This window comes from Lynx canadensis, chromosome B1 (assembly GCF_007474595.2).
Source record: "Lynx canadensis isolate LIC74 chromosome B1, mLynCan4.pri.v2, whole genome shotgun sequence".
Taxonomy (NCBI): domain Eukaryota; kingdom Metazoa; phylum Chordata; class Mammalia; order Carnivora; family Felidae; genus Lynx; species Lynx canadensis.
In genome coordinates this window covers 81,712,016-81,739,873 of record NC_044306.2, presented here as the reverse complement: position 1 = coordinate 81,739,873, position 27,858 = coordinate 81,712,016, and the positions used below count along the sequence as shown (strand labels likewise).

General features: G+C 39.8%; 1 protein-coding gene across 6 annotated transcripts in view; it reads left to right on the top strand.

The window, feature by feature from the left end:
- Window positions 1-27,858, top strand: part of SMAD1 (SMAD family member 1) — an 80,389-nt gene that overhangs the window by 38,364 nt on the left and 14,167 nt on the right. For all 6 annotated transcript variants that reach the window (XM_030312992.1, XM_030312989.2, XM_030312988.1 and 3 more), the window contains exons 3-4: window positions 24,830-25,087; window positions 27,607-27,723. In XM_030312992.1, coding sequence (XP_030168852.1) covers window positions 24,830-25,087; window positions 27,607-27,723 — 375 coding nt within the window. The remainder of the gene's footprint in view (window positions 1-24,829; window positions 25,088-27,606; window positions 27,724-27,858) is intronic.

The following is a 27,858-nucleotide window of genomic DNA, read 5'->3' as shown; positions in this document are numbered from 1 at the left end:
TGTAATTCGTGGCTTGGTTAATTTTATCTCAGAAAGTCTTAAAATTCTAGGAATGGAGAATGAATTTAGTGTTTCCCAGGGACTGAGAAGGGGGTGGGCAGGAGGGAAGTGGGTGTCACTGTAAAAGGGTGAAAACATGAGGGATCCTTGGGTTGATGGAAATTTTCTGCGTCTTAATGGTATTGATGTCTATATTGAAATTGTTTTATTATTCTATAGTTTTGCAAGATGTTACCATTGGATGAAACTGGATAAAGGTTAGGATTTCTCTGAATTATTTCTTACAACTGCATGTGAATGAGTCTACAGTTACTTCAATATAACTGGGTTACAATCAGTTAAGCTGAGTCAGTTAAGCGTCTGACTTCGGCTCAGGTCATTATCTCATGGTTCCTGAGTTTGAGCCCCGCTTCGGGCCCTATGCTGACAGCGCAGAGCCTGGAGCTTACCTCACATTTTGTGTCTCCCTCTCTGCCCATTCCTCGCTCTCTCTCTCTCTCTCTCAAAAACAAATAAACATTTAAAAAAATTAAATAAAATAAAAAATAGTGAACTGTGAAAAAGCCCCTAATTCACCTCAGGACTCAATCACACTACTGGTTTTCCTCAAGAAAACCATTGTACTTTGGTAAATGCAGCAAAGATGTTTATGTGTACTTGTTATTTTACACACAGATTATTTTTTTTTTAATTTATTTTTTTCAACGTTTATTTATTTTTGGGACAGAGAGAGACAGAGCATGAACGGGGGAGGGGCAGAGAGAGAGGGAGACACAGAATCGGAAACAGGCTCCAGGCTCCGAGCCATCAGCCCAGAGCCTGACGCGGGGCTCGAACTCACGGACCGCGAGATCGTGACCTGGCTGAAGTCGGACGCTTAACCGACTGCGCCACCCAGGCGCCCCTACACACAGATTATTAAAAAGACATATACTTAAGGATTGAGATTTAATAAAATTAATATTTTAAAAAACCAAAATGAAAAAAAATTTTTAATTGTGTCTCTTCATACTGCAAATGTGGTTTTACTTGAGCCAATGATGACAAAAACTTACATACAAGTAAAAATTTTTCCTTCTTAGGGTTGTGTTAGTATATTCATTTGGAAGATTGGAGTGGAGGAGAAGTATTGACTTTTCCTTCAAGTTTATCTGAATGGTGATACATAGGAGTCTGATAACTGAAGTTGTAAGCCAGATATCAAGATATAATCATTGATCCTGAAGATTTTGGATTAATTAACAAAATTAAGTCTAAAAATTAAAATAAAGCATTATGACGTGTGTATTAAGGTTCTCCAGAGTAATGGAACCACTAGGATATATATAGATATATGCATATAAGAAGTGATTTATTATAGGAATTGACTTACACAAGTATAGAGGCCATAAAGTCCCGTGATCTGCTCTCTATAAGCTGAAGAGCCAGGAAGTGGGTGGTAGAAGTCTCAATCCTAGTCCAAAGGTCTGAGAACCGGAAGCATTGATTGTTTGAGGGCAGAAGATGGGTGTCCCAGCTTACGCTAAAACACACACACACACACACACACACACACACACACACACACACTTGCCTTTCCCCTGCCTTTTTGTTCTATTCAGGCACTAAACAGATTGGAGGATGTCCCCCTTGCATTAGTGAGAGCAACCATCTTTACCCAGTCTAATTGAAATGCTAATCTCCTCTGGGGACACACTCACATACACAGCCAGAAAAATGTTTTACAGCTATCTGGGCATCCTGTAGCCCAGGCACGCTGACACCTAAAATTAACCATCTTCCCCTATAATTATCTGCATCTAAATTTCTCTTCATTTAAACATTTATGGCACATATACAACTCCTCACGAACCGTGTTTGCCCAAGAAAGGCTGGTATGTGATGATAGCACAGGTTGCTAAATCAAATAGTATAAGTCGGGCAGCAGGGTGCAGTTAACTCTTAAAAGGCTGAGAGTGGTCATAAAAAAGCTCATTCATCTCTAACACATCTTGACATTGTGTTCCAGACTATGTGGTAGTGCAGATATATATGCAGATATATATGTATATTTCATTGTACCCAGGATTTAAATCAGCTTATAAGAAGACATACACTAAAGTAGAAAGTATTAGACCAGTGAAAACAAAATAAAATGGAAGGTCAAGACTAAGAGGAAAATAAACACATATGCGTTCCGTAAGAGTTGCTATGATTGATATACAGCTCTATATAGCTTCTATATGTTTGTGTCTTAGTCTGGGTGGTTCTGTAATACTTTTGGTGTAGGAGAGAGATGTATATAATACTTAGGTGAAAGAAGAATGCTTTGAAAGCTGTAAGAGGAACATATCAAAGCATTTGTACCTGTGAAGGGGGGTGGTGGGGAAGAGACTTTGAGGCCCTTAGCAGAGGCTGCGTGCAGGAAGGATACCTTGGGGCAAGGAGAATGTCTACCTTGGGGCAAGGAGAATGTCCCTGGCCTTTGCAGTTGCTCTTTCAGAGTCTACTCAGGGTTCCATTCTTTTGTCCATGTGGAAGTTCTCTTTTGAAAATTCTGCTTCTGTACAAGCTCAGTACACAACCAAGGGGGCATGGAGTTTAGATGATGAATTTTTCTCCAAGATATTATCATTGGCCTTTGACTTGTGTTTGATCATTTTATCATTGGCATCTACCATCTTACTAGAAACAGATGAAGTAGTATAATTATGCATAGGATTTTATACCCAAATCTTTTAGCAGATTCCATATTCTTAAAGGCAAAATGTGAAGTTTAATCTAATTCTTTTTTTTTTCCCGAGCAACTGTTTTTAGTGCATTATTTGGGGGCATTGGTATTGTGCTATTTATTAATTGATGAACATAAGAAAGAGCAGTTACAATAGGTTACTTTTACAAAAATTGTAAAACTACATAAATTGAGGTAGATAACTGGACAATTATGTGATTTGTTTCTAGATGGGATTTTCTGTTGACAAATACACTTCAATTGGAAATAATTACGACTATACAGATTATACAAAGTATCTTCCTCATCCTTTTGCTTTCCTGACCATTATCTTCCACTTCATCCTTTTTCTGTCTCTGCAACATTAGGTGGGCAAGAGAAGGTACTTTCACATCTTTCTGATTCATTCAGATTCTGGCACTCTCCCATCTGCCATTGCTAGTTTATAGGGCCAAAGGAACACTCGCCCACTAGCAGTTGTTAAAAACAAAACACAAAAAGCATGGCTGATGAAGAAAAAACAGTTTTGAAAGCCATAAAAAGTTTGTCATAATAAGTGAAAGATGTAGTTATACAGTAATTGCAATTGTGTGAAAATAATATTTTATTTTATTTTTTTTTTCAACGTTTATTTATTTTTGGGACAGAGAGAGAGCATGAACGGGGGAGGGGCAAAGAGAGAGGGAGACACAGAATCGGAAGCAGGCTCCAGGCTCTGGGCCATCATCAGCCCAGAGCCCGACGCGGGGCTCGAACTCACGGACCGCGAGATCATGACCTGGCTGAAGTCGGACGCTTAACCGACTGCGCCACCCAGGCGCCCGAAAATAATATTTTAAATTAAAAGGAAAACCTTGGCTTCCAAGGAAGGCTAGCTAGCTTTGGGTGAAATAAAATGAGACCTGTGAGTTGTGCTTTTTGGCTTCTTATCCCCACATGTGGAACATCTTCAAACGGTGATTTTTTTTTTTTTTTTTTTTTTGTAGGATTGTGAATGTTTTATGTGGTTGGGTACGGGAGTGAAAGGTAATTTGCCCCATGTTGGAGTGCCCTGTGCTCTTGCTCTTGATGGATACTTGCAAACATGAGAGAATCAGAAGGGAAGATTGGCTTATTTAATGCCTAGGCTGATTATCTCAGTGTTAACTTCTAGCCTCCTTGGTATTAGATATCCAGAGGCTCAAAGAAGACTGGAGATTTCTTTCCCCAAAATGTATGTCTCATCACTTTGTCTTTTTCTACTTCAAAATGGAAATATTCTCCTGAAAAACTCAACATCATGCCTAATAATCTTGAATTAGCCAAATGATTAGACCTCTGTCCTCGTAGTTAGAAAAGCGAGTTTTCTTTGGGGAAGAGATTGGGAAGGAAAGAGAAGATGTTTATTTTAAAGAGCAGAGCTGGAGTACTTTGGGCAACCATAGTCTCGAGCACAGTGTGAAAAATCTAAGAGGGTCTAGAGGCGCCTGGGTGGTTCAGTCAGTTAAGCGTCTGACTTTGGCTCAGGTCATGATCTCGCTGTTCGTGGGTTAGAGCCCTGCATCAGGCTCTGTGCTGATGGCTCAGAGCCTGGAGCCTGCTTCAGATTCTGTGTCTCCCTCTCTCTCTGCCCCTCCCCTGCTCATGCTTTGTCTCTCTCTCACTCAAAAATAAATAAACGTTTTTAAAAAAAAAAAAAAATCTCAGAGGGTCTGAAGAATAGGAAAGCAAAAAAACACAAAAAATGAAAAACCAACACCCAATGTTGTTAATTTGCCAGCTTGGCAGGGGATTAGTGTAGTTCTTAGATACGGTGTTAGGACTGGTTTGAAAGGCTGCAGACTTCTATTTCCCCTGAGTTTAGTCTGGTCTGGGCTTCCACTGTGTCAATAGTGATTCTTCCCCATGTGTGGGAGGTGGGCAGATAAACATTTCACTTGCTGCTCACCCTTTCCACATTCCTAGTTATCAGTGCCCTCAACAGGATTTCTCCATTCCTGTGACCTTAGCACCGAAGCCTGCCTGTAATACTCTAATGTGAGTCTGCTCTTCATAAAACTGTTGTAAGTGACGTGGGTTGTATAACTAGAAGTAACTGTAACTTCCATGATAAAAGATCTAGAGTCTGGAAACACAGGCCATGTTTAACTAAAAAGATTTAGGGCAACAAAGGACTGTTTGTCAGATTTTCCTCCAAGTTCTTTGTATTGTTTTGGTTTTTAATTTTTATTTATTGATTATGAGAGAGAGAGAGACGGAGAAAGAGACAGAGGGAGAGAGAGAATCCCAAGCAGGCTCTGTGCTCAGCATAGAGCCTGACGTGGGGCTTGAACCACTAGTCATGAGATCATGACCTGATCTGAAATCAAGAGTTGGAGCTTAACTGACTGAGCCACCCAGGTGTCCATTTCCCCCAGTTCTTTGTATCATCAATTTTATGCCCTGGAATCTTAGGAGACCTTACAATGGAAGAAGGTCAGGTTTACGTTCTGCCTCACCACCTCAGTTCTAACATCCCTCTCAAAGAGATGTGTTCATAGTTCTTAACACTTCCACACGAAGGAGGCATTTCTTATCCAAGTAGTGGTCTGGTTTATAGAGTCACACATCACTTTTCCCTGACCACCTCCTGCCTGCTTGTCTGTCTGGGATCTTCACTTACAGTAAGGCAAAAGGAGAGCCTGTGATTGTTGTAAATGGTTTGGGGCAGCTTTTAGTAAAGTAAAAGTAAACCTATGTAAGACAAAAGAGTGGGGTTGCCTTGTATGTTTTTTCTGTTATGTTTCCCTGTCATTTCGCTGACAGTTATGTCTAGTTAGCCCTGTAACAGATTCAGCAGTATTTTTTCTGTGACACTTGGAGTGTCTAAGAAGTTTATCCAGGGTATGGTGGTGTGCCAGACAGATATTTAAGTATGATGGTCAAGTTAGGGAACAGTTTTGGGTAAATGCTTTTGAAACAGTATCACCTGCAACTTTTAAATTGGAAAAGGAAATGCTAATTTTTTTTTTTTTAATTTTTTTTTTCAACGTTTATTTATTTTTGGGACAGAGAGAGACAGAGCATGAACGGGGGAGGGGCAGAGAGAGGGAGATACAGAATCGGAAACAGGCTCCAGGCTCTGAGCCATCAGTCCAGAGCCTGACATGGGGCTCGAACTCACGGACCGCGAGATCGTGACCTGGCTGATGTCGGACGCTTAACCGACTGCGCCACCCAGGCGCCCCGGAAATGCTAATTTTAAAATGAGCTATGTAAAACAAAAAAATCCCAACAACCTGATGGGAGCATGTCATAAGGACTCAGGGGTCAGTCTGAAGGGGCTGCCCCCTGGCTCAATCAGAGATAAATTGATCAACAAAATAATTATGGACTGAAAATAATTATAAACCATTTAGGGATAAAAACAGGAATCCACGGTGATGATAAATAAATCGAGGGGAAAGGGAGGGGCTCTTATTCATGGTAGAATGCCAATTGCTGACTGGTAAATGTGGAGTGGAGTTCCTTAGGATATTCAGGACAAATGAGACCATTTAAAGCAGATATTTATTTCTCTTTAGTTATAAAGTTAAAATATGGTCAGGAGGAGTCTTGGGTCACAAGGCCTGGACTAAAATTTTGACACTTGATATCTTTGACCTTGGGCCAGTTAGTTGTCCTCTTTGAATTGGTGTTTGCTCACCTGTGAGATAGGGTGTGATTGTATCTACTTCCCAGGGTTGTGGCAAGGATTGAATTAAATAATGAATGTGAAAAGGCTGTATGCATTCTTGAAACATAACATTGGCTGAAGTAAGGAACATAATTTCCGTGTACATTTTGAGAATAAAAATGAAATTTGTAATGTAAGTACATTTTCATTAAACACATCTTTGGAAAATTAATGCTTGTAGTTACAGTAATAATAATAGTAACAGTGAAAATTAAATTAGTAACTTTTTATGTTTGCTGTGTGCCAGACTCCGTGCTGGCACATCACATGTATTCTCATTTAATACTGACCACAGCTGTAAGCTGTGGAGGTGCCAGCTGGGCTACCGAGATGCCTTTTAAGTAAGTTGTCACACAACTTGTAACAGGCCATCTGGGGATTCACACTGAAGTCTAACTCCAAGATCCATGGTCGAACCACTACACTATACTGCACTGCTTTCCAAAAGAAGTAGCTTTTTCCCCTTTAACCAATATAACGAAGGTGAGGGGTATCTAATGTTTTTAATAGTAGAGTATGTAATCTCAGCTGTTTACCAGCTGCATGAAGTTGGGGTCCATAATGGTAAAGTGAGAGTCCACCCCTGTGTTTCAGGTGTGTATAGAGGCTTTATTTATGTTTATCTCCCATTGGTCAGTAATCATCATTAGACAACAAGTATCTGTTTCATGGAGTATATTTAATGGAATCAAATTTGAACTCATAATGAGAACTAATTACATTCAGCTGCAATTACAAATTAAGCCACACAGCCTGGTGTGACCCCTAGGGATGGTCATTTACATATCAATAGTGTCTAATCGATGACCCACCAGCTGCTTGTGTAATTGTAACTGCCCTTCACTGAATGCCTTCCATAGCCCAGGAACTTGCTTGTGCCACACAGAGAAACGCTATGGCACAGTGGTTAGGAGCCTAGATTCTGGAGCCAGATGCCTAGGTCTGTATCCTGTCTCCACTGGTGGCTGGTTATATTCTCGTAGGCAAGTTAATCTCCATACCTGTGTATCCATCTGTATAAAGTGGAGGTAATGACTATGTAGGTCAGAGTTAGGAGGATCAAATGAGTTTTCTTACATCACTTGGCCTAGATAAGCACCATATAAATGTTAAATAAAGAGAAAATCTGTGAGAAGTACTGCTATTCCCATTTTCTTATAAGAAGTGAAGTTCTGATAATTGGATAGTAAATAGCTGAGCAGGGGTTCCAGTTTCAGAAGTCTAAAACTAAAACCCACCTCTAATTGTTGTTCTCCTCCGATTACACCTTATGAAGGATTTTTTTTTCTCCTGTTATTTTTAGTTTACATTCTGAAGTTTTTCTTCCTCTAACGAGCTCTGAAGCTCTAATAACATAACACCTTCCTTCTGTGGTAGTTAAATAAACATTCAGCAGCGGAATGGTACCTGGGGTAAGAGTGGGAAGAGAGGAGACAGGGAGAGAGCCAGCGTTTGAGAGCCTGCCCTGTGCTGCAGCACCGGAGCCCCACAGAGCTGTTGGGGGGGCTTGTTTCGTTATCCCTACAGACACTGGTGAGAACTTACACTGTCTACTTCAACACCCAGCACTCTTGGCAGTCTTGATCCAAAGCCAACACTTGTTCTGTCATACCATGCCACCTGACCAAAACTTTGGACACTTCATAAATTTTCCTGTCAGCTTAGTGTAATGCCCTGCTGGTCTCTTCTATATCATTGTCATTTTAATCTGTATAGCTGAGAATTAGAACTGATACTATATAGAGTTTTTAGGGGTAAGAGGAATAATCTCTAGAAATTTGATATAAAACGAGAAAACTGAAGTTCAAGTTTCACAGCTACTTAGAGACATAGGGAGTCTGCACCCAAACTCCAGACTTTCTGACTTTATGTATGTGGGATGGGGCACAAGAATCTGCCTTTTTAAATAAGTGTCTTGCTAATTGAAGATGCAGGTAGTCTGAGGACTTGGAGAAAGGTCGGTCTGTATTAATCAACTCATAATAAACAGTCCAAGAATAGTAATTCATAAACACATTAATTATTAAGAATCTATTACATGCTGTGCACTGAATAATACAGAAGGAAAAGAAAACTTAGTTCTATCCTCTAGGGTTTTAGGGTCTGAGTGAGGTAAAGTCAAATTAGCAATACAGTGTTACAGATGCTTATGATGGAAGTCTGCGTAGGCAGCAGTGGGGCACAAAGAAAAGAGGAATTCATTTTTATTGGGGGTGAGTAGAAAAACCAAGAAGGGCCCCATAAAGGAGAGGACACTGAGAACTGAAACTTGGAAATATGGTCAAGTGAGCCAAAGTGCAGAGGTATGGGGGCGCCCGGGTGGCTCAGTCAGTTAAGCATCCACTCTTGTTTTTGGCTCAGGTCATCATCTCACAGCTCCATGATCTCATGCCTCCACTCTGGCAGCACCTGTTTGGGACTCTCTCTTCCTCTCTCTGCCCCTCCTCTACTTGTGCACACGCACGCCCTCTCAAAATAAATGAACTTAAAAAAACAAAAGGTACAGAAGTATGAAACTAGCAGATGGAAACGGCAAGAAGCATGAGGCAGCTAGGCGAAGAGAGTGTGGGAGGACACCTACCCCCAAAGACAGGTTGGAACGGGAATCTGGACTAGGTCATGGGGTTACTGGAGATATATTCTGGGTGCATAATCTCACAGAGAAGATGTCTTTCAAGGAAAGCAGCTGTAGTGTACAAAAGGAATCACTGGCCTGGAATTACCTGGGAAATTTCATTCTCAGAAGTTGAGTTAGATTTAGGCTATTTTAAGTAAATTTAATCTTACGCAGGTTCTCCACGCTCAGTGTGGAGCCTGACACAGGGCTCCATCTCACAATCCCTGGATCATGACCTGAGCTGAAATCAAGAGTCAGATGCTCAACCACCTGAGCCTGTTTTTTTGTTTTGTTTTGTTTTGTTTTAAGCTTGAGGATACTGTTCTTGAATGCAATTCATTTCTCTGCTTATATTCAAATTGTGTTTACCTACTTGTTTTCTGTTAATGTATTCATACTTTAGGGTAATTGATATATTCCTGGAAAATAAATACTGTCAAGTTACTACTTTTAGGTAAAAGTATAGTAACTTTAGAAAAAAATGTTCTCCCAAAAAACTAAACAGAAGAACGGAAACAACTTCCAGGATCTCTTTCCAGTTTTATGGGACTGAGCAATGCAGTCTGGTAGTGATGAGTAGGCCTTGATTCAAAGCCTGGCCCTCCATTTAGCAGCTGGTGTGACCTTGTATGTATTACTGAACTAGGCTGAGCCTGCTCCCTCATCAGTTGTGAAGACTCGGTGAGCTCTCATGAAGTCCACATGCGCAGGGACAGTGGCTGTCCTGTTGACTTCTGCACCCACAGTACCGTGCGCAGGGCCTTGCTTGTATGCTTGCTTGTATTGGGTGTATATGTAGTGCTAGGTGAACATTAATATTATTTCAGACCCTCCTTCCTGTTGCCTGTCTACCACTGAGCAAAGATAAATGTCAGCCCTCAGGGATTTGGAGCTGTATTTTCATTAAAATTCAACCTCGATTAAAGATTCTCAGAATCTTTTCTTCAGTGTAGAGTTTCCCTGACGCATCCTGAAGTAAGGAATTCTATTTCATAAATGCATACACTATTAACTTTTAAGTGGTCTTATCCTCTCTGCCACTGTCTACTTGAAATGTTTCTGTTTAGAAGGTCACTGAACACACACTGTATCTAGGGACATCTGTCTAGTATAGATATTATAGCGGGCACAGCTGCTTCAGCAGCCTGGCTGTCCCTCGTTTTCACAGGAGAGCCGCAGCCACTGAACTTGCTCTTGGGCCATTCTTCCATTAGCTCTGGGCCACCTTCCTGCCCTTAGGTGACCTTACTGAGGTGTCCTGAGACCCAACTGAGATGGGGTCTGGCACTGAATTTTATACATGTGAAGCTCCAGATATATAAAAAGCAGCATTATCTTCAGTCAGAAGACTTGCAGAGGTTAGGGCCAGAAGATCCCTTGGAATTCAAATCCCTTGCGCCTTTGAATGAGGAAATTGAGACTCTGAAAAGTTTAAGTGATTTGCTCAAAGTCACAAAAGTAGTTGTTATCATAGCCAGGGCTGAACTCGGATGTCTTGACTGTTACCTGAATGCCTTTTCCAAGTCCTCAGAACTAAAAAAACATTTATATACCACTGGGTAGCATCTAGCTTATTAGCCGTTATGTGTATGTGAACAGATGTAGGCAAGGGCCTGGCAGCTTTGTTATCAGAACTTGTGTGTTTTTAAATTTTTTTTTTTTCAATGTTTATTTATTTTTGGGACAGAGAGAGACAGAGCATGAACGGGGGAGGGGCAGAGAGAGAGGGAGACACAGAATCGGAAACAGGCTCCAGGCTCTGAGCCATCAGCCCAGAGCCCTACGCGGGGCTCGAACTCACGGACTGTGAGATCGTGACCTGGCTGAAGTCGGACGCTTAACCGACTGCGCCACCCAGGCGCCCCAGAACTTGTGTGTTTTTAAAAAAAAAAAAACTCACCACCAGCATTTAGTGGGTCACAACTTTGGTAGTGATTTGTCAGCCTTAGTCTCATTACTAGGCTACCACTGATTTGATGATAGAATTTCAAACAGTACTTCAAAATCTCGAAAAAGCTCACAAATCTAGAGGGTGTGCATGAATGCTTAGCAGAGCTCAGCTCCTCTTTTCCAATTTTAGTGTTTCTTTCTCATTCCTTTTCCTTGTGTCTTGGCAACGCAGAAAAGCTGAGTCCAGTAGCAGAATCACAATTGTCTCCCGAAACGAAAATATCTCCTGAAACTTTCTTAGTTTGGTTTCCCTGTTGACTGAGAAAGGGATTTTATGGTTTTAACTGAAGGAGAGATCTAAAAATTTGAAGAGCGGAGGTACATCTCTAAGAAAAGGCAGCAATCTGACTTTTCTCCGCCTTGATTAGTCAGGAAAAGAAGGGAAGAGAGCTTCCTTCTTTTAAAGATCTACAGCAATTAGAGATTTTCAAGTGGGTGGAAGGAGGCATTGTGAAATTGCCTTAGGCATCTCCCCCCACCCCTACTCCCCACCCCGAATGCACCTGAGGAGGTGGTGTGGAGCCAGGCAGGGTTTTTACAAGGGTTATAGGAATGACACAACACAGTCTGATTTTTAAATTATTCAAATCAAAAATTAGTGTGTGTAAGGAAGGGTGTTTTACCATTGGGCTCCTCTTTCCAAGGAGATTCTTGAAATTCAAATTAGCCAAAGGAACAGCTCTTGAAGGGAAGCCGCAAACGTGAGTCATTGTTTGAAGATGCCAAGTAGGAGTAACCTTTTTGGTACACCGAAGAGAACTTTGGTTCCCCAGAAGAGTCAGAGCTCACATATTTGTTTCCCATAAAATAGAAGTAGCCTGAAACATGGAAAGAAATATTAATTTTTTTTTTCAACGCTTATTTATTTTTGGGACAGAGAGAGACAGAGCATGAACGGGGGAGGGGCAGAGAGAGAGGGAGACACAGAATCAGAAACAGGCTCCAGGCTCCGAGCCATCAGCCCAGAGCCTGACGCGGGGCTCGAACTCACGGACCGCGAGATCGTGACCTGGCTGAAGTCGGACGCTTAACCGACTGCGCCACCGAGGCGCCCCTGGAAAGAAATATTAAAAGGAAGACCCTCCTCATCATCTCCCTTCCTGTTCCTGACCTGAGTCAGGCCTAGAGTTTGCAAATCCTAGTTCTTTCAGCTAGTTGATCAGCTTTCACCTAAGAAATAGAAATTGTACATAGAAGGGGCCTTTACACATGGATAATTCACCTGCATGTTCATTCTTTCCTTTTTCTCCCAATAGAAAACAGAGATCACGTAGCACCTGGGCGGCTTAGTCGGTTGAGCGTTCGATTTCAGCTCAGGTCATGATCTCATAGTTCATGGGTTCCAGCCCTACACTAGACTCCCTTCTGTCAGCGAGGAGTCTGCTTAGCATTCTCTGTCCCCCTCTCTCTCTGCCCCTCCCTGCTCATTCCCTCTTTCTCTCTCTCTCTCTCTCTCTCTCTCTCTCTCTCCCTCCCTCCCCCCTCACAAAAATAAACACTAAAAAAAAAAAAAAAAAGAAGAAGAAGAAAACTGATATCTTAATCATTCCTTACCTGGAATATTACTGACTGAAGGCAACAAGGACTGGGGGTGGCGGAGTGAAGAGACATCAGAGAGAAGAGCAGCAGCATTATCCTTTTAGGGCCCACCCAGGCCACAGAGGTTTGGACCTGGTTATCCTAGAGGAGCTTGTGCATGTAGATGTGACCCTGCCTCACTAGCCTCCACGTGTCTCTTCCCCATTAACACTTCTTCCTAGGGGTAGCACCTGTTCAGATCCCAGACCCAGCTCTTTCTCCTCCTGCATTTCAGTAGTTACTGTTTATACTTTGGATGCCCATAGAATTTGTTGTCCAAAGCAGGACACTTTTGAGAGTGACATGGGTCACCTATTATAATTCCACTGGAAAGCCCATACAAATCAGGACTTGTCCCAGGCAAGCCAGGACATACAGACATCCTACTTCTAAGTCTTCAAACTCTACAAGTCGGGTTTGATAATCATCTATTATGCACCATCAGGGAGTTAGAAGTCTCCCATAACTGAACATGTTAAATTAGACTAGAGTTTTCCCCTTTAAATTGACCTAAATTTGTCCAGAAACACTTCTGGAATTTATTCTACTTATCCATCTCTTAAACTATATAGAACATAATTTAACATTCTTGGAGACTTAGGGTCACTGAGGCAGTAGAATATCATAGTTGAGGGTGCTCTGTGCCTTCCTAATTCTTGATACTTCTTGTGTGACCTTAGGTAAGTTACCCCTCTAAGCACTCTTATTTCCAAAGTGGATAGAACATGCTCAGCATTGGTCCAGGCTTAGAACAAATATTTGTGGTGATAGTGGTGTGTTAATGTAAATTCTGTGGTATATGGTGATCACCTTAAATTGATTTGAGGAGTGTCTCTTTGTTTCTACATAAATGCTCTTAGTTCTGGAATCTATTTTGTACATTATTTGTCTCCCTTCTTGCTGTTACCAGTCACTTTTTGGCTGAAGTTTTCTGAGAAGTTAATAACTTGTTAGAATTGTCACACTGAGTAAAGAGGAAATCTATACGTTCGAAGTAAGGTACTACAACCCACCCCAGCACAGTGTGCCATTCCAGGTACTCTGAGCCAGAGGTTAAACTGCACATCTTCATGGAGTATCAGTTTTACTTGATTCCAAATTACTTAAAATATCACCTTTATGTTTGGTAAGTATTAAGGAGTAGAGCATAAAATATGTTTGAATTTGGTAAGATAAAATTTTCAGTGAAATTTCACAATTCCAGTGAAGCTGCCGGGACCCCTGATGAATTCATTGTCTGTCACTGCTGTTTACTTTGGTGAAAGGTAATAAGAAACACTGGGAAAATGTCTCTCAGAGATTCTGAGGGTAATGTGAGAGAGTCTGGAACACTGGTGGCAGCCATTAGTTAGAGAGTTAAATGGAACTTTAGATAAATTTGATAGAAAAGTTATCTTTCAAGAGTACATAGGATATCCATTTACTTTTTACCTTGCAGTTCTTACTAACTTCTAACAGACCATACAAGACATTGAATGTCTTAAATGTTATCACCGCTTTAACATGGAACTTCCTTGCAGCTCCTTACCTTTGATATCTTCAGTTGGTTTTCACTGTAAGAGCTGGTATGTCTGTGATAACCAACTGGAATCCCTTTCCTGGATGAGGATTCTGCATTGGGAGATACACATTATATAGTCTCAAGAAATAAAGATATTAGGGTAAAGCCATTTTAGTTGGGTATTAATATACTATTGAGAGCTCAGATTAATAGCTCCCAAACTTTGAAGATGGGATTGGAAAAGGAATAGATAATGGAACATTTTAGCCATGTTCAAAAATTGGTAAAAGACAATTTAAAATTGCCTCTTCACATTTACTTTTTGAACAGTTTTATTGAGGAATAATTCACATAGAATAAACTGTACATGTTTAAAAAGTACGATATAATTAGTTTTGACATATACCTATGAGAGTATCACGACAGTCAAGGAACATACACATCACCTCCAAAAATTTACTCCTGCACCTTTGCAATCTCTCCCGTCAGCCGTGACTGTGATCCCATTCTGTCACCATACATTGGCTTGCGTATTCTAGATTTTATATGCATGGAATTATATGGTATGCACTCTTTTTCTGTCTGCTTTCTCTCAGCATATTTGGAGATTCATCCATGGTGTATGAATCAGTATTTCATACCTTCTTATTGCTGAGTAGTATTCTGTGTTGATATACCATAATTTGTTTTTTCATTTGTTTGTCAGTGGACATTTGTTGCCAGTTTTTGGCTATCACAAATAAAACACACACATCTGTATTTCATTTTTCTTGGGTAAAAACCAAGAAGGAAAATGGCTGGGTCATATGGTAGGTGTGTTTCACTTTATAAGAAACTGCCAAAATATTAACGAAAGTGGTTATACCACTTTATGTTCCAGCTAGCAATGTGTGAGAATCCCTATTGCCAACACTTGGTATGTCGATCCTATTTAAAAAAAAACTGTATTGTGGTAAGTCGTGTATAACACAATACTTACTACTTTAACCATTCGTAAATGTACAATTCCATGGCATTAAATAAAGTCACAGTGTTGTATAACTGTTACCACTATCCATACCCAAAACTTTCTCATCCTAACAAAAACTCTATACTCATTAAGCAATAACTCCTTTTTCCTTCTTTCTCCATGCCCCTGGTAATCCTCTGTTCTACTTTTTGTATCTATGAATTTGCCTATTCTAAGTCCCTCATATAAATAGAATCAAAATATTTGCCCTTTTGTGTCTGGCCTGTTTCACTAAACATGATGATTTTAAGGTCATCTTCTTTGGTGTAGAGTCTTTTCACATCTTTTGCCTAATTTTTAATTGGATTATTTGGTTTTTTATTAATGAGTTTTTAGGTTCTTTATATATTCAGGACAAAATCTTTTATCACCTATGTGACTTGCAGATATTTGCTTTCAGTCTGTGGCTTGAATGTGTAAGACAACACTTCAAAATAAATATCCTCCAACAAGCATTTGGGGGAAAAGTCAGAAATTTGGGAACTACAGAAATGGACAAAAATTGGAAGAAAGTCAATGACAGTTGCTAGAACTCAGAAAATAAATTTTAAAACAAAAACATTTCATAAGTAAAGAATAAATTATAGTGTGCCAAAGGGAGAATAGATTCTTATTAAAATGTAATAAGGGGTGCCTGGGTGGCGCAGTTAATCAGTTTGGGCTCAGGTCGTGATCTCATGGTTCTTGAGATCGAGCCCTATGTTGGACTCTGCCCCGATGTCACAGAACCTGCTTGGGATTTTCTCTCTCTCCCTCTCTGTCTCTACCTCTCCCCCACTCATACTTGCTCTCTCAAAAAAATAAACAAAAATGTTAAAAATGTAATAAGACTCACTGAAGAAAGCAGGAAAATAATGAATGGGAGATTTGAAAAGAGGTAAAAAAGGTCTGAGAGAAAGCGATTGGAATGGAAAACAAAGAAGATCCAATATATGTATAATTGGAGCTCCTAAGTTGCCAGAGACCATGGAACAGAAATTAGAGAAAACCTAAATTTATATATAGAAAGGACCCACCAACTGCTTGGGAAAATTCACCTAGAATGATGAACTTTTGAGACATACCTTAGTAAAACTATATTAGACTTTCAAAACAAAAGTCCCCTGGGCTTCTAGATAAGAAGAGCACATAGCTTGTAAAGGCAAGAATGTCCTGAACTCAGACTTCTCAAAAACATCATACAGAAATTGGCAACAGTGGAAAAAGTTCAGAAAACTTAAGGAATTCCAGGGCAAGCCAAGCTTTCCTTCAGGTATCAAGACTACAGAAAGTTTTGGGGTGCCTCGGTGGCTCAGTAGGTTAAGCGTCTGACCGGCTCAGGTCATGCTCTTGCAGTTTGTGAGTTCCACCCTCACATTGAGCTCTGTGGTGACAACTCAGAGCCTAGAGCCTGCTTCAGATTCTGTGTCTCCTTCTCTTTCAGCTTCTCCCCTGCTCACATTCTTTCTCTCTTTCAAAAATAAGTAAACATTAAAAAAAAAAAAACTACAGAAAGTTTTAAATATGCAAGAGGGAATACTGTTACAGTGAGCTTTTCCTGAGAAATCTAATGGAGCAACCTTATTCAACTAAGAGATGACTGGGAAAAAAATTGTCAATGAAATTGTAGAGATAAGGCAAAAGTAAGAATGGTGATAGTATGCAAACCTAAGATGTTCTGATGAAGTAGAAAGAGTGCAAATTTAAAAACGGAATAGAAGATGGGGCACCTGGGTGGCTCAGTCAGTTAAGCATGTGACTCTTGGTTTTGACTCTGGTCATGATCTCATGGTTTGTGGGTTCGAGCCAACATGGGGCTCCGTGCTGACAGCATGGAGACTGCTTGGGATTCTCTCTCTCTGCCCCTTCCCTGCGTTCTCACTTGCTCTCAAAATACATAAATAAGCATTTTTTTAAAAATGTAATAGAAGAATAGAAAAAGGGGAAAGTAGAATAAGATCATTGATTGTATAGATAATAGATGAGAACCAAAAGATAACCATTTAAAACTGACCAACTAGAAAATACATGGTTAAGTAAGGAAAGAACAAAGGTTGAAGACACCAGAAATACACATACAAAAATAATCCTACGACAGAAATACAAGGCCATCTTTAGAACTTTCTTTAAAAATATAGAAGACAGGGGTACCTGGGTGGCTCAGGTTCAGGCCCTGCATCAGGCTCTGCCAGCAGCTCAGAGCCTGGAACCTGCTTCAGATTCTGTGTCTCCCTCTATCTCTCTCAAAAATAAACATTTAAAAAATAAAAATCTAGAAGACAAAGGATTAGATCACATAGAGAAATATGGTAAATATACGACGATAACTATTGTATACAATAACATGACAAGAGTTGAGACCAAGCATATCAGTCATATCAATAAATGGGCTTAACTCAACAATTAAAGAGATTTTCAAGTTGGTTCATAAAGCAGAAGTCAGTGCTGTATTCAAGAGACCCATCTCTTCAAAAGATAAGAAAAGTGATTAAAAAGTCTAAAAATAAAGGATTGGCAAAGGTATATCAGGCAAATTGAAACAAGAAGTAGAAGTTGTGAGTCTGATATCAGAAAAAATAGAATTCAGACCAGAAAGTATTGACACAAAGAACACTTCATAATGAACATACATGTACCAAACAACATAGCAACCTCCTGTATAAAGCAGAAACTATAGGATATGGCAGCAAAAACAAATAGAAGCACACTAATAATAGGAAGTTTAACATACCAGTCTAAATACAAGACTGGTCATGAAGAAAAAAACATAAGTAATGATATCAGAAGAGGTATGCAGACTCTGCCCACAGGCCAAATCCCTTCTCCCTGATTCTGTGAAGAAACCAAAAATGTGAAGCTTTCTAACTCAGCTACATCCAGTTTTGTTTTTTTTTTACATATTATCTATGGCTTTCTTGTTGCAACAGTGGAGTCGAATAGCTGTGACAGAGGCCATATAGCCCACAAAACCTAAAATATTTACTTTCTAATCCTTTGTAGAGGAAGGTTGCTGACCTTTTACAGGAGACCTAAACAGCATTATTAGTAACCTAGCTCTTAAAGATACTTTTTAACAGTGTACATTGATAGAAAACATATCTTCTTTTCTAGTGCAAAGAACATTCACAAAAATGTATTCTGTTGTAGGTTGCAAAGAAAATATCAAGTTACATAAGTTAGAAATAGTGTAATCAAGAGTCTTATCACAATACCATAAACCTAGAAATGAAAGCAAATAAGCTCTTTTACCTGGGAACTTTAAAACTATTCTATTCAGTGACTCATAGGTGAGGAGCACCCGGTGGCTCAGTAGGTTGAACATCCGACTCTTGGTTTTTGCTCAGGTCATGATTTCACAGTTCACTCATGAGTTTGAGCCCCATGAGCGTTGACAGCACACAGAGCTTGCCTGGGATTTCTGTGTCTTTCTTTCTCTCAAAAGGTGGATAAATAAACTTAAAAAAAAAAATTACCCATAAGTGGATGGGCAAATATAAACAAAAATCACATGACTTTTGGAAAATAACGATCACAATCTACATATCAGAATCTATGGGATATATTTAAACCAGTGACCAGAGGAAAATTCATAGCCTTGAACACTTATATCAGTAAAAATGAAAGAATAAAAACAGATTAATTTTAAACTTCCAGTCAAAAAGGCTAGGAAAAGAACAACAAAGTAAATCAAAGGAGGTATGAGGAAGGAGATAATAAAGATGAAGCAAAAAATAATGAAGTAAAAAAAAAAAAAAGATCAACAAATCTTTCCTGGTTTGGAGCGGGGAAAAAAGGCCAAGGATCAGGTAATTGAATAAAGAAAAAAAAGTCAGCTGGGGAGAAAGCACAAATATAAAAAAATAAGAAATAAGAGGGATATACTTATTGATACAGAGGATATGAAACTTAACTGTAAGATTATTTTGCATACTTTATGCAAGTAAATTTGAAAACCACATAAAATGGATATTTTCGAGGGAGAGTATAATTTACCAGAATTAACCTCAGTAGGCATAGAAAGCTTAAATTTATTTCTATGGAATGAATAGAGAAAGTAAGGAACTGCTCCACAAGAAAGCACCAAGCCCAGATAATTTTAATGGGAAGTCTACCTAACATTTAGAGACTAGTTAGCAACATAAACTCTTCTGAGCACAGAAACAGTTATGAAACAAGTACAACATTGACATCGAAACCTGATAAAAATAACATACCAAGAAACTTAGATCACGATCACTTATGAATATTGGCCTCAAATTCCTAAATATTACTATAAACACCCCTCGTTAAGAAAATAATATATCATGACCAAGCAGGCTTTATGCCAGGAATGCAAGAATAATAATTAATCATATTAATTAGGTCTAAGAAGAAAAATCAATACTATCTTAAGAAATGCTATAAAATCCTCTAGTGAAAATTTAACACCTGTTCCTAATAACAACACTGAACTACAGGAATGGATGAATACATCCTTAACTTAATTAATATATATATGTATCAGAGTTTTAAAGTCAGCATCTTAATGGGGAAACAAACACTAGAGGCGTTTCCACTAAGGTCAAGAATAAGTCAAGAAAGTTCACGGTCTCTAGTACTTTTTAACATTATATTAGCACTATTAGCCAATGCAACTAGACAAGAGAAAACAATTGGAAAGGAAAATTGTGTTTTAACTGTTCAGTGACATGATCATTTACCTGGAGAACTCTGTAAGGATCAATGATAAAACTAACTCAGACAACAAAAGAATCCAGCCAGGTAGCAGTATATAAAAGCATGGCAATATCAATAACCTTCATATATAAAAGCAGTCACCAGCTAGAAGATATAATGGAAGAGAAAACTTTCATTTAAAATAGGAACAGAAAAAATAAAATACTTATAAATGTAATAAATGTATAAAACCAAGTGCAGTGTTTTAGATTGAATTGTTCACCACCCCCACCCCAAATTTGTATGTCAAAGCCCTAATCATAAGTCCTTCAGAATATGACTGAATTTGGAGATAGGCCTTTAAGTGAGGCCATTGAGGAGGGCCCTAATCCAGTCTGACTGGTGTCCGTATAAGAAGGGATAAGGACATACAGAGAGACACCAGGGAAATAAGTGATGTTAGAAAACACAAGAAAATAGCCATCTGTAAGGTAAGAAGAGAAGCTTCAGGGGGCGCCTGGGTGGCTCAGTCGGTTAAGCGTCCGACTCTAGCTCAGGTTACGATCTCGCGGTCCGTGAGTTCGAGCCCCGCGTCAGGCTCTGGGCTGATGGCTCGGAGCCTGGAGCCTGTTTCTGATTCTGTGTCTCCCTCTCTCTCTGCCCCTCCCCCGTTCATGCTCTGTCTCTCTCTGTCTCAAAAATAAATAAATGTTAAAAAAAAAAAAATTAAAAAAAAAAAAAAAGAAGCTTCAGGAGACATGAGCCCGCCAACACCTTGAGCTCAGACTTCCAGCCACCAGAGCTTTGAGTAAATAAATGTCTGTTGTTGAAGCCACCCAGTCTGTGATATTTTTTTTATGGCGGTCTGAGCTAATACAAGAACTATGGAACACTCTGAAAAGATACAAAAGTAGCCTTGAAGAAACTTTCCTGGGTTTTAAATAGGACATCTGACATCATCAAGATTTTCTTACTAAGTTAATTTATAAATATAATGTGACCCGCAGTAAAGGTACCAAATCTCTTTATTCTGGAGGTAGACAAGATAATAACTAAAGTTCATATGGAGGACTAAGCATGGAAGCAGAACACTGAAAAAGAACAACTGTGAGAGGGGACTAGCCCTATCAGATATTAAAACATAAACCCTCTATAATTAAAACAGTGGTAGCAGGGCACAGACTAGAATAGAATCGGATGGAATGTCTAAAAATAGACTCTAACATATATGGAACTTTATGAGAAAGGTGGTATATCCAATCACTAGAACAAAGAAGAGCTTTTTAATAAATGGTGTTGGGGCAACTGGCCAACCATTTGGAAAAAGATAAAATTAGATCTATTCCTTGTAGTATAAATAAAACTGAGCTACAAACAGATCAGAGATCTAAATAAAATAGGAAACTTTATATGTACTAGAAGAATGCATGGATGAATTCCTCCTTATGGGTGTAGGAGAAGCCTTTTTATGATCAAACTGCATACGCAATAAAGGAAAATATTAGTAAATTTGACTACCAAACAAAAAAATAAGCTTCTTCACATAAGGAAAGTCAAAAGACAAATGACACATTGCAATAAAATATTTGTAACATATAAAATGTCACACAGGCTAGTATCTCTAATATATATTTTTTTCTTTTTAATGTTATTTTAAATATTTTTTTAAATATTTATTTTGAGAGAGAGACATTACAAGCAGTGGAGGAGCAGAGAGAGAGCGATAGAGAGAATCCCAAGCAGGCTCCCCGCTGTCAGCACAGAGCCTGATGCAGCGTTCAATCCCAGGAACTGTGAGATCATGACCTGAGCAGAAACCAAGAGTCAGATGCTCAACCAACTAAGCCACCCAGGAGTCCCTATATATAATGAAAAGACCAAAAAAGGGGCAAAAGGCACAAGAAGACCATTTACAGAAAAATATATTAAAATGTCCCCTGAAGTACATGAAAAAATGATGGACTTTCACCGTAATAAGAGAAATATAAGTTGAAATTGCACCAGAAGGGTGCCTGGATGGCTCAGTCGGTTAAGCGTCCGACTTTCGCTCAAGTCATGATCTGACGGTCTGTGAGTTCAGGCCCCTGGTAGGGCTCTGTGCTCACAGCTGGGAGCCTGGAGCCTGCTTCAGATTCTGTGTCTCCTGCTGTCTCTTCCCCTCCCCTGCTCGCTTGCATGTTCATGTTCTCACTCTCTCTCAAATAAACATTAAAAAAAAAATTGCACCAAAATATCATTTCTCACCTATCCAGTTGTCCAAAAAACCAAAACTTTGACAAAATAGTTTTGGGGTTGTGGGGGGAAAATCGCTGTCTTACATGATGGGTGCTTGACAATAACAAAGTTGTATCTGCATTTTCAAAACCCAGTATCTCTACTTCTAGGAATTTACCCCGAAGATAATCCTTTAACAATACTGCAGTGTATATACATGGAGTTATTCATTGCACTATTATATGTGATGGTAAAATAGTGTAAACTACTCAGACATAAGAGATTGGTTGAATAAGCTATGGTGCTGTACAAAGTGCAAGAGAGTCTATAGAGTGGGTTACTTTCCTTTTTAGTAATAAAGACAAAGTAAGAAAGCACATATTTATCAGCTTAATTTTTTCAAGAAGAAATACAAGGATAAACCAGAGGAACAAAAGAAATTGATTATCCTCTGAGGAGGTTAGGTGGGGGGACTGAGTAAACATCTTACTATATATATATATAATATATATATATATTATATATATATATATGGTATACATAACATTGGATGAATCCTACACACGTAGTGTTGAACTAAAGAAACCAGGCACAAGAGTACATATTATATCATTTATATGAAGACTTGTGCATTTTATTATAGATGTGTGATACTCAATACAATTTTTTAAGTTTATTAAAAGATACTTGTGCGTATGTCAGCAGTGGCAGAATTCATCTTATCTTGATAATCAGAGGTGAGGAAAAAGTTATTTTTCTTTTTAATGATTATTTTTGAGAGAGAGAGAGAGAGAGCAGGAGCGGAGAAGGGGCAGAGAGAGAAGGAGACACAGAATCCAAAGCAGGTTCCAGGCTCTGAGCTGTCAGCACAGAGCCTGATGTGGGGTTCAGACCCACGAACCATGAGACAATGATGTGAGCCGAAGTTGGAGGCTTAACTGACTGAGCCACCCAGGCGCCCCACAAATTCTCTGTCATAAAATTATAGACAATGAGAGGTGCTGAAACAGGGACTCGGTTAAGGAGAGTGTGGGAGGGGCAGGGCAGGGGGTGGGTCCTCCGTTAAGGAGAGTTGGGGGGGGGGGGGCAGGGCAGGAGGTGGGTCCTCCGAAGGGTTGAGACGGAGGATTGATTCAAGGTGCTATGTCTGGTGCTGCATTTTGGGGGCGGGGTTTAGAGGCCAGTATTTGCCCCCCTTTTAAGGCATCAGTCAGAAATGAGGCTATCGCTAGATGACCATGAAAGGCAAGTTGGGAAGTAGTAACTCAAGCCGCAGCAGCTAAAAGAAAAAGAATGATTGCATAGGTAATTCAAAGGTATTGTGCTATTTCAGAGCCTTTGTTTATTTTGCAATATAGATTTCTGTTGACGTTGGAGGAGCCTTATGACAACTGGGAATTTTTTCTTTAGCAAAATAATTTACATTTCAGATGACTATTGAAAGGTAGAAGGAGGAATTATGCTTTTGGGGACTTAATTTGGGCAGATCCCATCGCTGTGCAGAAAAGGAAATACGTTTATTATACTAAAAAGACTTGTTTCTAAGGGATCAGCTTAGAGAAACTAGTAGATCTTATTTCTACAGATTAGCAATTTAAGATAATAGCATAAGAGACCATTTAAGACCTTCAGAAACCTATTTTTACTTAAACAGTTTTTAGCTTATGAGTAAGTAAGTGATAATGCAAGTGTTCATGGCACATTTTCCTGCAAAAATGGTATATATTATAGATAGAGTCCCTGGAAAGTCCTCAAAAATCTACTTAATTCCTAATACCACTAAATATTGTTTCTTTGGGAGAATATATTTTGAGTTCTAACTCCCAACAATAGAAGATTTTAAATCTCCTCCTCTCTCCTCCAAGCAGATTTCCAAATGGGTGGTTTTTCTAGCCAAGGCTGTGAGCATAGTAGGGGTTCCAAGGGCCCGTGTTACCGGAGAGGAGGTGTCTGGGGACTATGGTGGGAAGTTGAGGATCTAACCCTGTTAGGGTTTACTACCCAGTCCTTCACTTCGATTAGCAACATAATTTATAGTGGCTTTGCCTCTAGAGGTTTCTGGAGGTTGCAGACCATGCTAATTATTAACTCCTTAGGTACCTAATGGAGCTTTCAGGCATGACTTGAGCTGTTTTCTTTCATTCTCTAGTGGTGTGTATGTTTTTGGCTTTTAAACCTTGAGTATCCAATCAGCAAAATGTGGTTTATATGACCTGTTTCCTCCTTTGCCTGTCAGGCAAAATATGGATTACTGAAAAGTGGGTTAAATGCATGAAGATCATCAGAGAACAGAGTTTTGTGAAGTAGGACGACTTGGACACAACATAAAGTCTGTCCCACAAAACATCATATTTTGTCTAATTAACTACTTTTAATGGCATTTGGATTTTATGCTGCTCACCGTATTTATCCTCTGAACGTTATTTACTGTGCCTTCTTTTGTTTCACAGTGAGTTAATGTGTCCATTTAAAACATTTATGGTGAATAATTCGTACCATTCAATAAGTATTAACTCTTAAATGGAACATCTTATCAACCAGGGCTGGAAAAGTGGAATTGTCAGTGGTGGTACATGTTCATAATTGTGCTTTGGTTTTTAGTGAATGAAAACATTCAGAATGGGGAAACCTCGTAGACATTTTTAACATAAAAGGTGTTTCGCAGACTTTCCTTGGGCAGTATGTCAATGCTACAGGTCTGGGGCATAAGTCACGGCAGATTCTAAAGAGACCACTTGTTACTGCATTTATTCCTCAGTGAAAAATGGCTCTTCATTTGCATGATGCTTTTGAGTTGGCAGCAGGGCAGGGTTCAGATAATTTGTTGTTACTTACAGATTATGTTTCTACTTCATTGTGATGTGATTACAGATTTTCATCATTTTCATTTTCGTCTCTCTCTTTTCTTCCCCCTTTTCTAGTTCTTCCTCCAGTGCTGGTTCCAAGACACAGTGAATATAATCCTCAGCACAGCCTATTAGCTCAGTTCCGTAACTTAGGACAAAATGAGCCTCACATGCCACTCAACGCAACTTTTCCGGATTCTTTCCAGCAACCCAATAGCCATCCGTTCCCTCACTCCCCCAGCAGCAGCTACCCCAACTCTCCTGGAAGCAGCAGTGGCACCTACCCGCACTCCCCCACCAGCTCAGACCCAGGAAGCCCTTTCCAGATGCCAGGTAGGTCGGAAAGTTCAGTGATGTTCCGGCAAGTGGCCCTGCTGCTGCGGAGTCGGGGGAACTCTGAGCGGACCTGTGCGCAGAGAGCTCTTCGGCTCTGGTACCTGGCACTTGGCTCTCAGACGAGGGTACCGCCCTGGGCGAAGGGAGACCTCGCAGTCAAGGAAGCAAATGTCCTGTTTGTCAGGCACAGATGCTTGAATAAGTTTTATTTCTGATTTTGAAGGGTTTTTGAAACAGCTGCATCCTTCTGGGAGTGGCATAATTGTTACAGTCTTCGCTCTTGATAAAAGAGAGGAAGAGAAAAATAATGTGCTGCGCACATTTGTTGTACGTGAAAAAAAACCTCCTGTTATAAGTGCAGCCTCAGAAAAGATATTTCCTGAGGGATCACACCCCCCCACACTTAATTAAATTCATTTAAGTGGTGATGTAATCCCAAGAAACATATACTTTAGCAACAAAGGAAATGCAACAGAAGTACTGGAGACCATCTGCTTGTTTAACTTAGCAAAGACAAAAACAATTATCCTTCTTTTTTAGACTTAACTGATGGTGTAATGTTTATCAAAATAAATGATTAATTAGGACATTATATTTTTCAAATTATAGGTTAGGAAGCAAGCATCTCACAAAAAATGATGAGTGCCAAATTCCTTGCCAGTAGACCTCAAGGAGGATACTGCAAAGATGTACTTAACATCGATTAACATTTCAAGAAAGGAAAATGGGTGGGCAAGCAAGTTTATTAGGCAACTTGAAATGGGTTTAAGCGAATGGGAATTTGACAACAGGCTGGTTATGTCCTCAAAAATTGAAAAGCATCCACATTTGATAGTGCTGTCTTTTATTACTTTTTTTGTTTTCAGCCTTTTATTTTTGCATCGTTTTGTTTTGCAATCCAAAACTCCTTAGAACAGGGCAGTGTGGGTGTGTGGGAAGGGCAGGGGAGGGGGAAATATAGATTAGTTTAGAAATCAAACTAAGTATCATCTGGTTATTTTCTATTGCCCCCACCCTCACCCAGAATTGTTGGGTTTGATAAAGAGGTTAGTGGTGAAGAGATGGTTTCAGAAGCTTGGGAGCAGCAGCAAACCCAGGGTGGGCCCCCGGAGTGAAAAACGGGAAGATTATTGCTTGAGTTTACACTTTGTTCCCGGCTGTGAGGGATTAAGACGCAGGCCAAGCAAAGGTGATGTGGAAAAGAGAAAGCCGCCAAAGGTGGGAGGAGGCACTTGTGGGCATAGTAGAGCATCACCCATAGGTAGCAGGTAGCACTTTCTCAGTGCTGCTGGTGCCACAGGCTGCTGAGGACATTTTCACCAGCTCGTTTGTGGAAATTTATCGGATTTGGTCTCAGAGGATGCTCTAGGTCTTCATTCCTGGCTGGAAGCAAAGCGGAGTCAGTGTTACAGCGGCAGGGAAGAAGCTGAATTAAAGTAAGCTGGAGGAAAGGGTGACAAAGGCATCCAGATAAGGTCCCCATAGTCCTGTCGTTGTGTCATGAGTCCTTGCTTGTTAGCCGCTGGATGGTGGAAGTTACTGGGTTGCAATTCAGCTGGAGAGTCAGTCTTTGGAAATCTCTGAAAAGCTGTGAAGGAGCAGCAGTATTAGCCATTTGTGTTCAGCAGTTGCCCTGAGTGATCTGGGCTACTTCTCCAAGTTATTCATGGTTCCCTAAGGTAAAACTTTGTTCCCTGCCCTGTCTGGTGTGCTAGATGGGCTCACAATAGCCAGTAAGGAACTTGTTTTTTGATCACAAAGGATTATTTGTGGGGAACCCATACCCCTTATTTTATTTAAGAAAACACAAAAGACCTATATTAGTGTTCTTTGTTTCAAGTCATGTTGTTTGCCTCTTATTGCCAGCTGACTGAGCTTTCTAGAAGAAGCATATGTAAATTCTGAAATAGAAGATGGCTGTGATAAACTGATTTATTTCCTGTTATTCTGCTACTAGGGGTTTTAAAACTAGTGATTATTTAAGCAGGTAGGGGTAAGGTAGTCCTAACAGATTGCTTGAAGTCATGGGAAATTAACAGTTTAAATCTGTAAACTAATTGGCGATAGTGAAACTCCGTTGGTAAATTCCTAAAAGCCTGTGGGTTTAAAGTAAGAAACCCTGAAGCTCTTTTTCTTAAGAGATCCTACGTAGCTTTCAAAAGTTTTCCATCCACCAGTGAAACTATGAAATGCAGAGGTCCTCTTAAAGTGGACTGTATGAGAACATGTTTAAATGCTTTCCTGATTGTTTCAAGACAGCATGATCCTGGAAGGCAGATGACTTCTGGAACTGGCATATAGTGCTTTTCCTCCCCCTGAATCTTCTCTACGGTTGTACAAAATCACGAGATGCCGGTCATTTTCAGGAAGTGGACACCCGAGTTCAGTGTCTAGCGTCCATTTTCTGATGAGGTTGAAATGGCAGTTTAATCTCAGGAATTTCACAGAATTTATGTTTTAAGTGTGTGTGGTTATTTAAAGATAAAGAAATCTTTTCTTTTTCTTAAACTTTGTAGCTGATACGCCCCCGCCTGCTTACCTGCCTCCTGAGGACCCCATGACCCAGGATGGCTCCCAGCCAATGGACACAAATATGATGGCACCTTCACTGCCTTCAGAAATCAACAGAGGAGGTAAAATGAATTGCTGTTTATCCCTTTTTAGTGTCTAAAGTTTATCTGTCCAAATGTTACTTTCTCTCACAAATGTTTATTAGTCTGTAAAAAGATAGCTATTGGAGAAAGCACAATAAGAGAAGCTGGATAGAG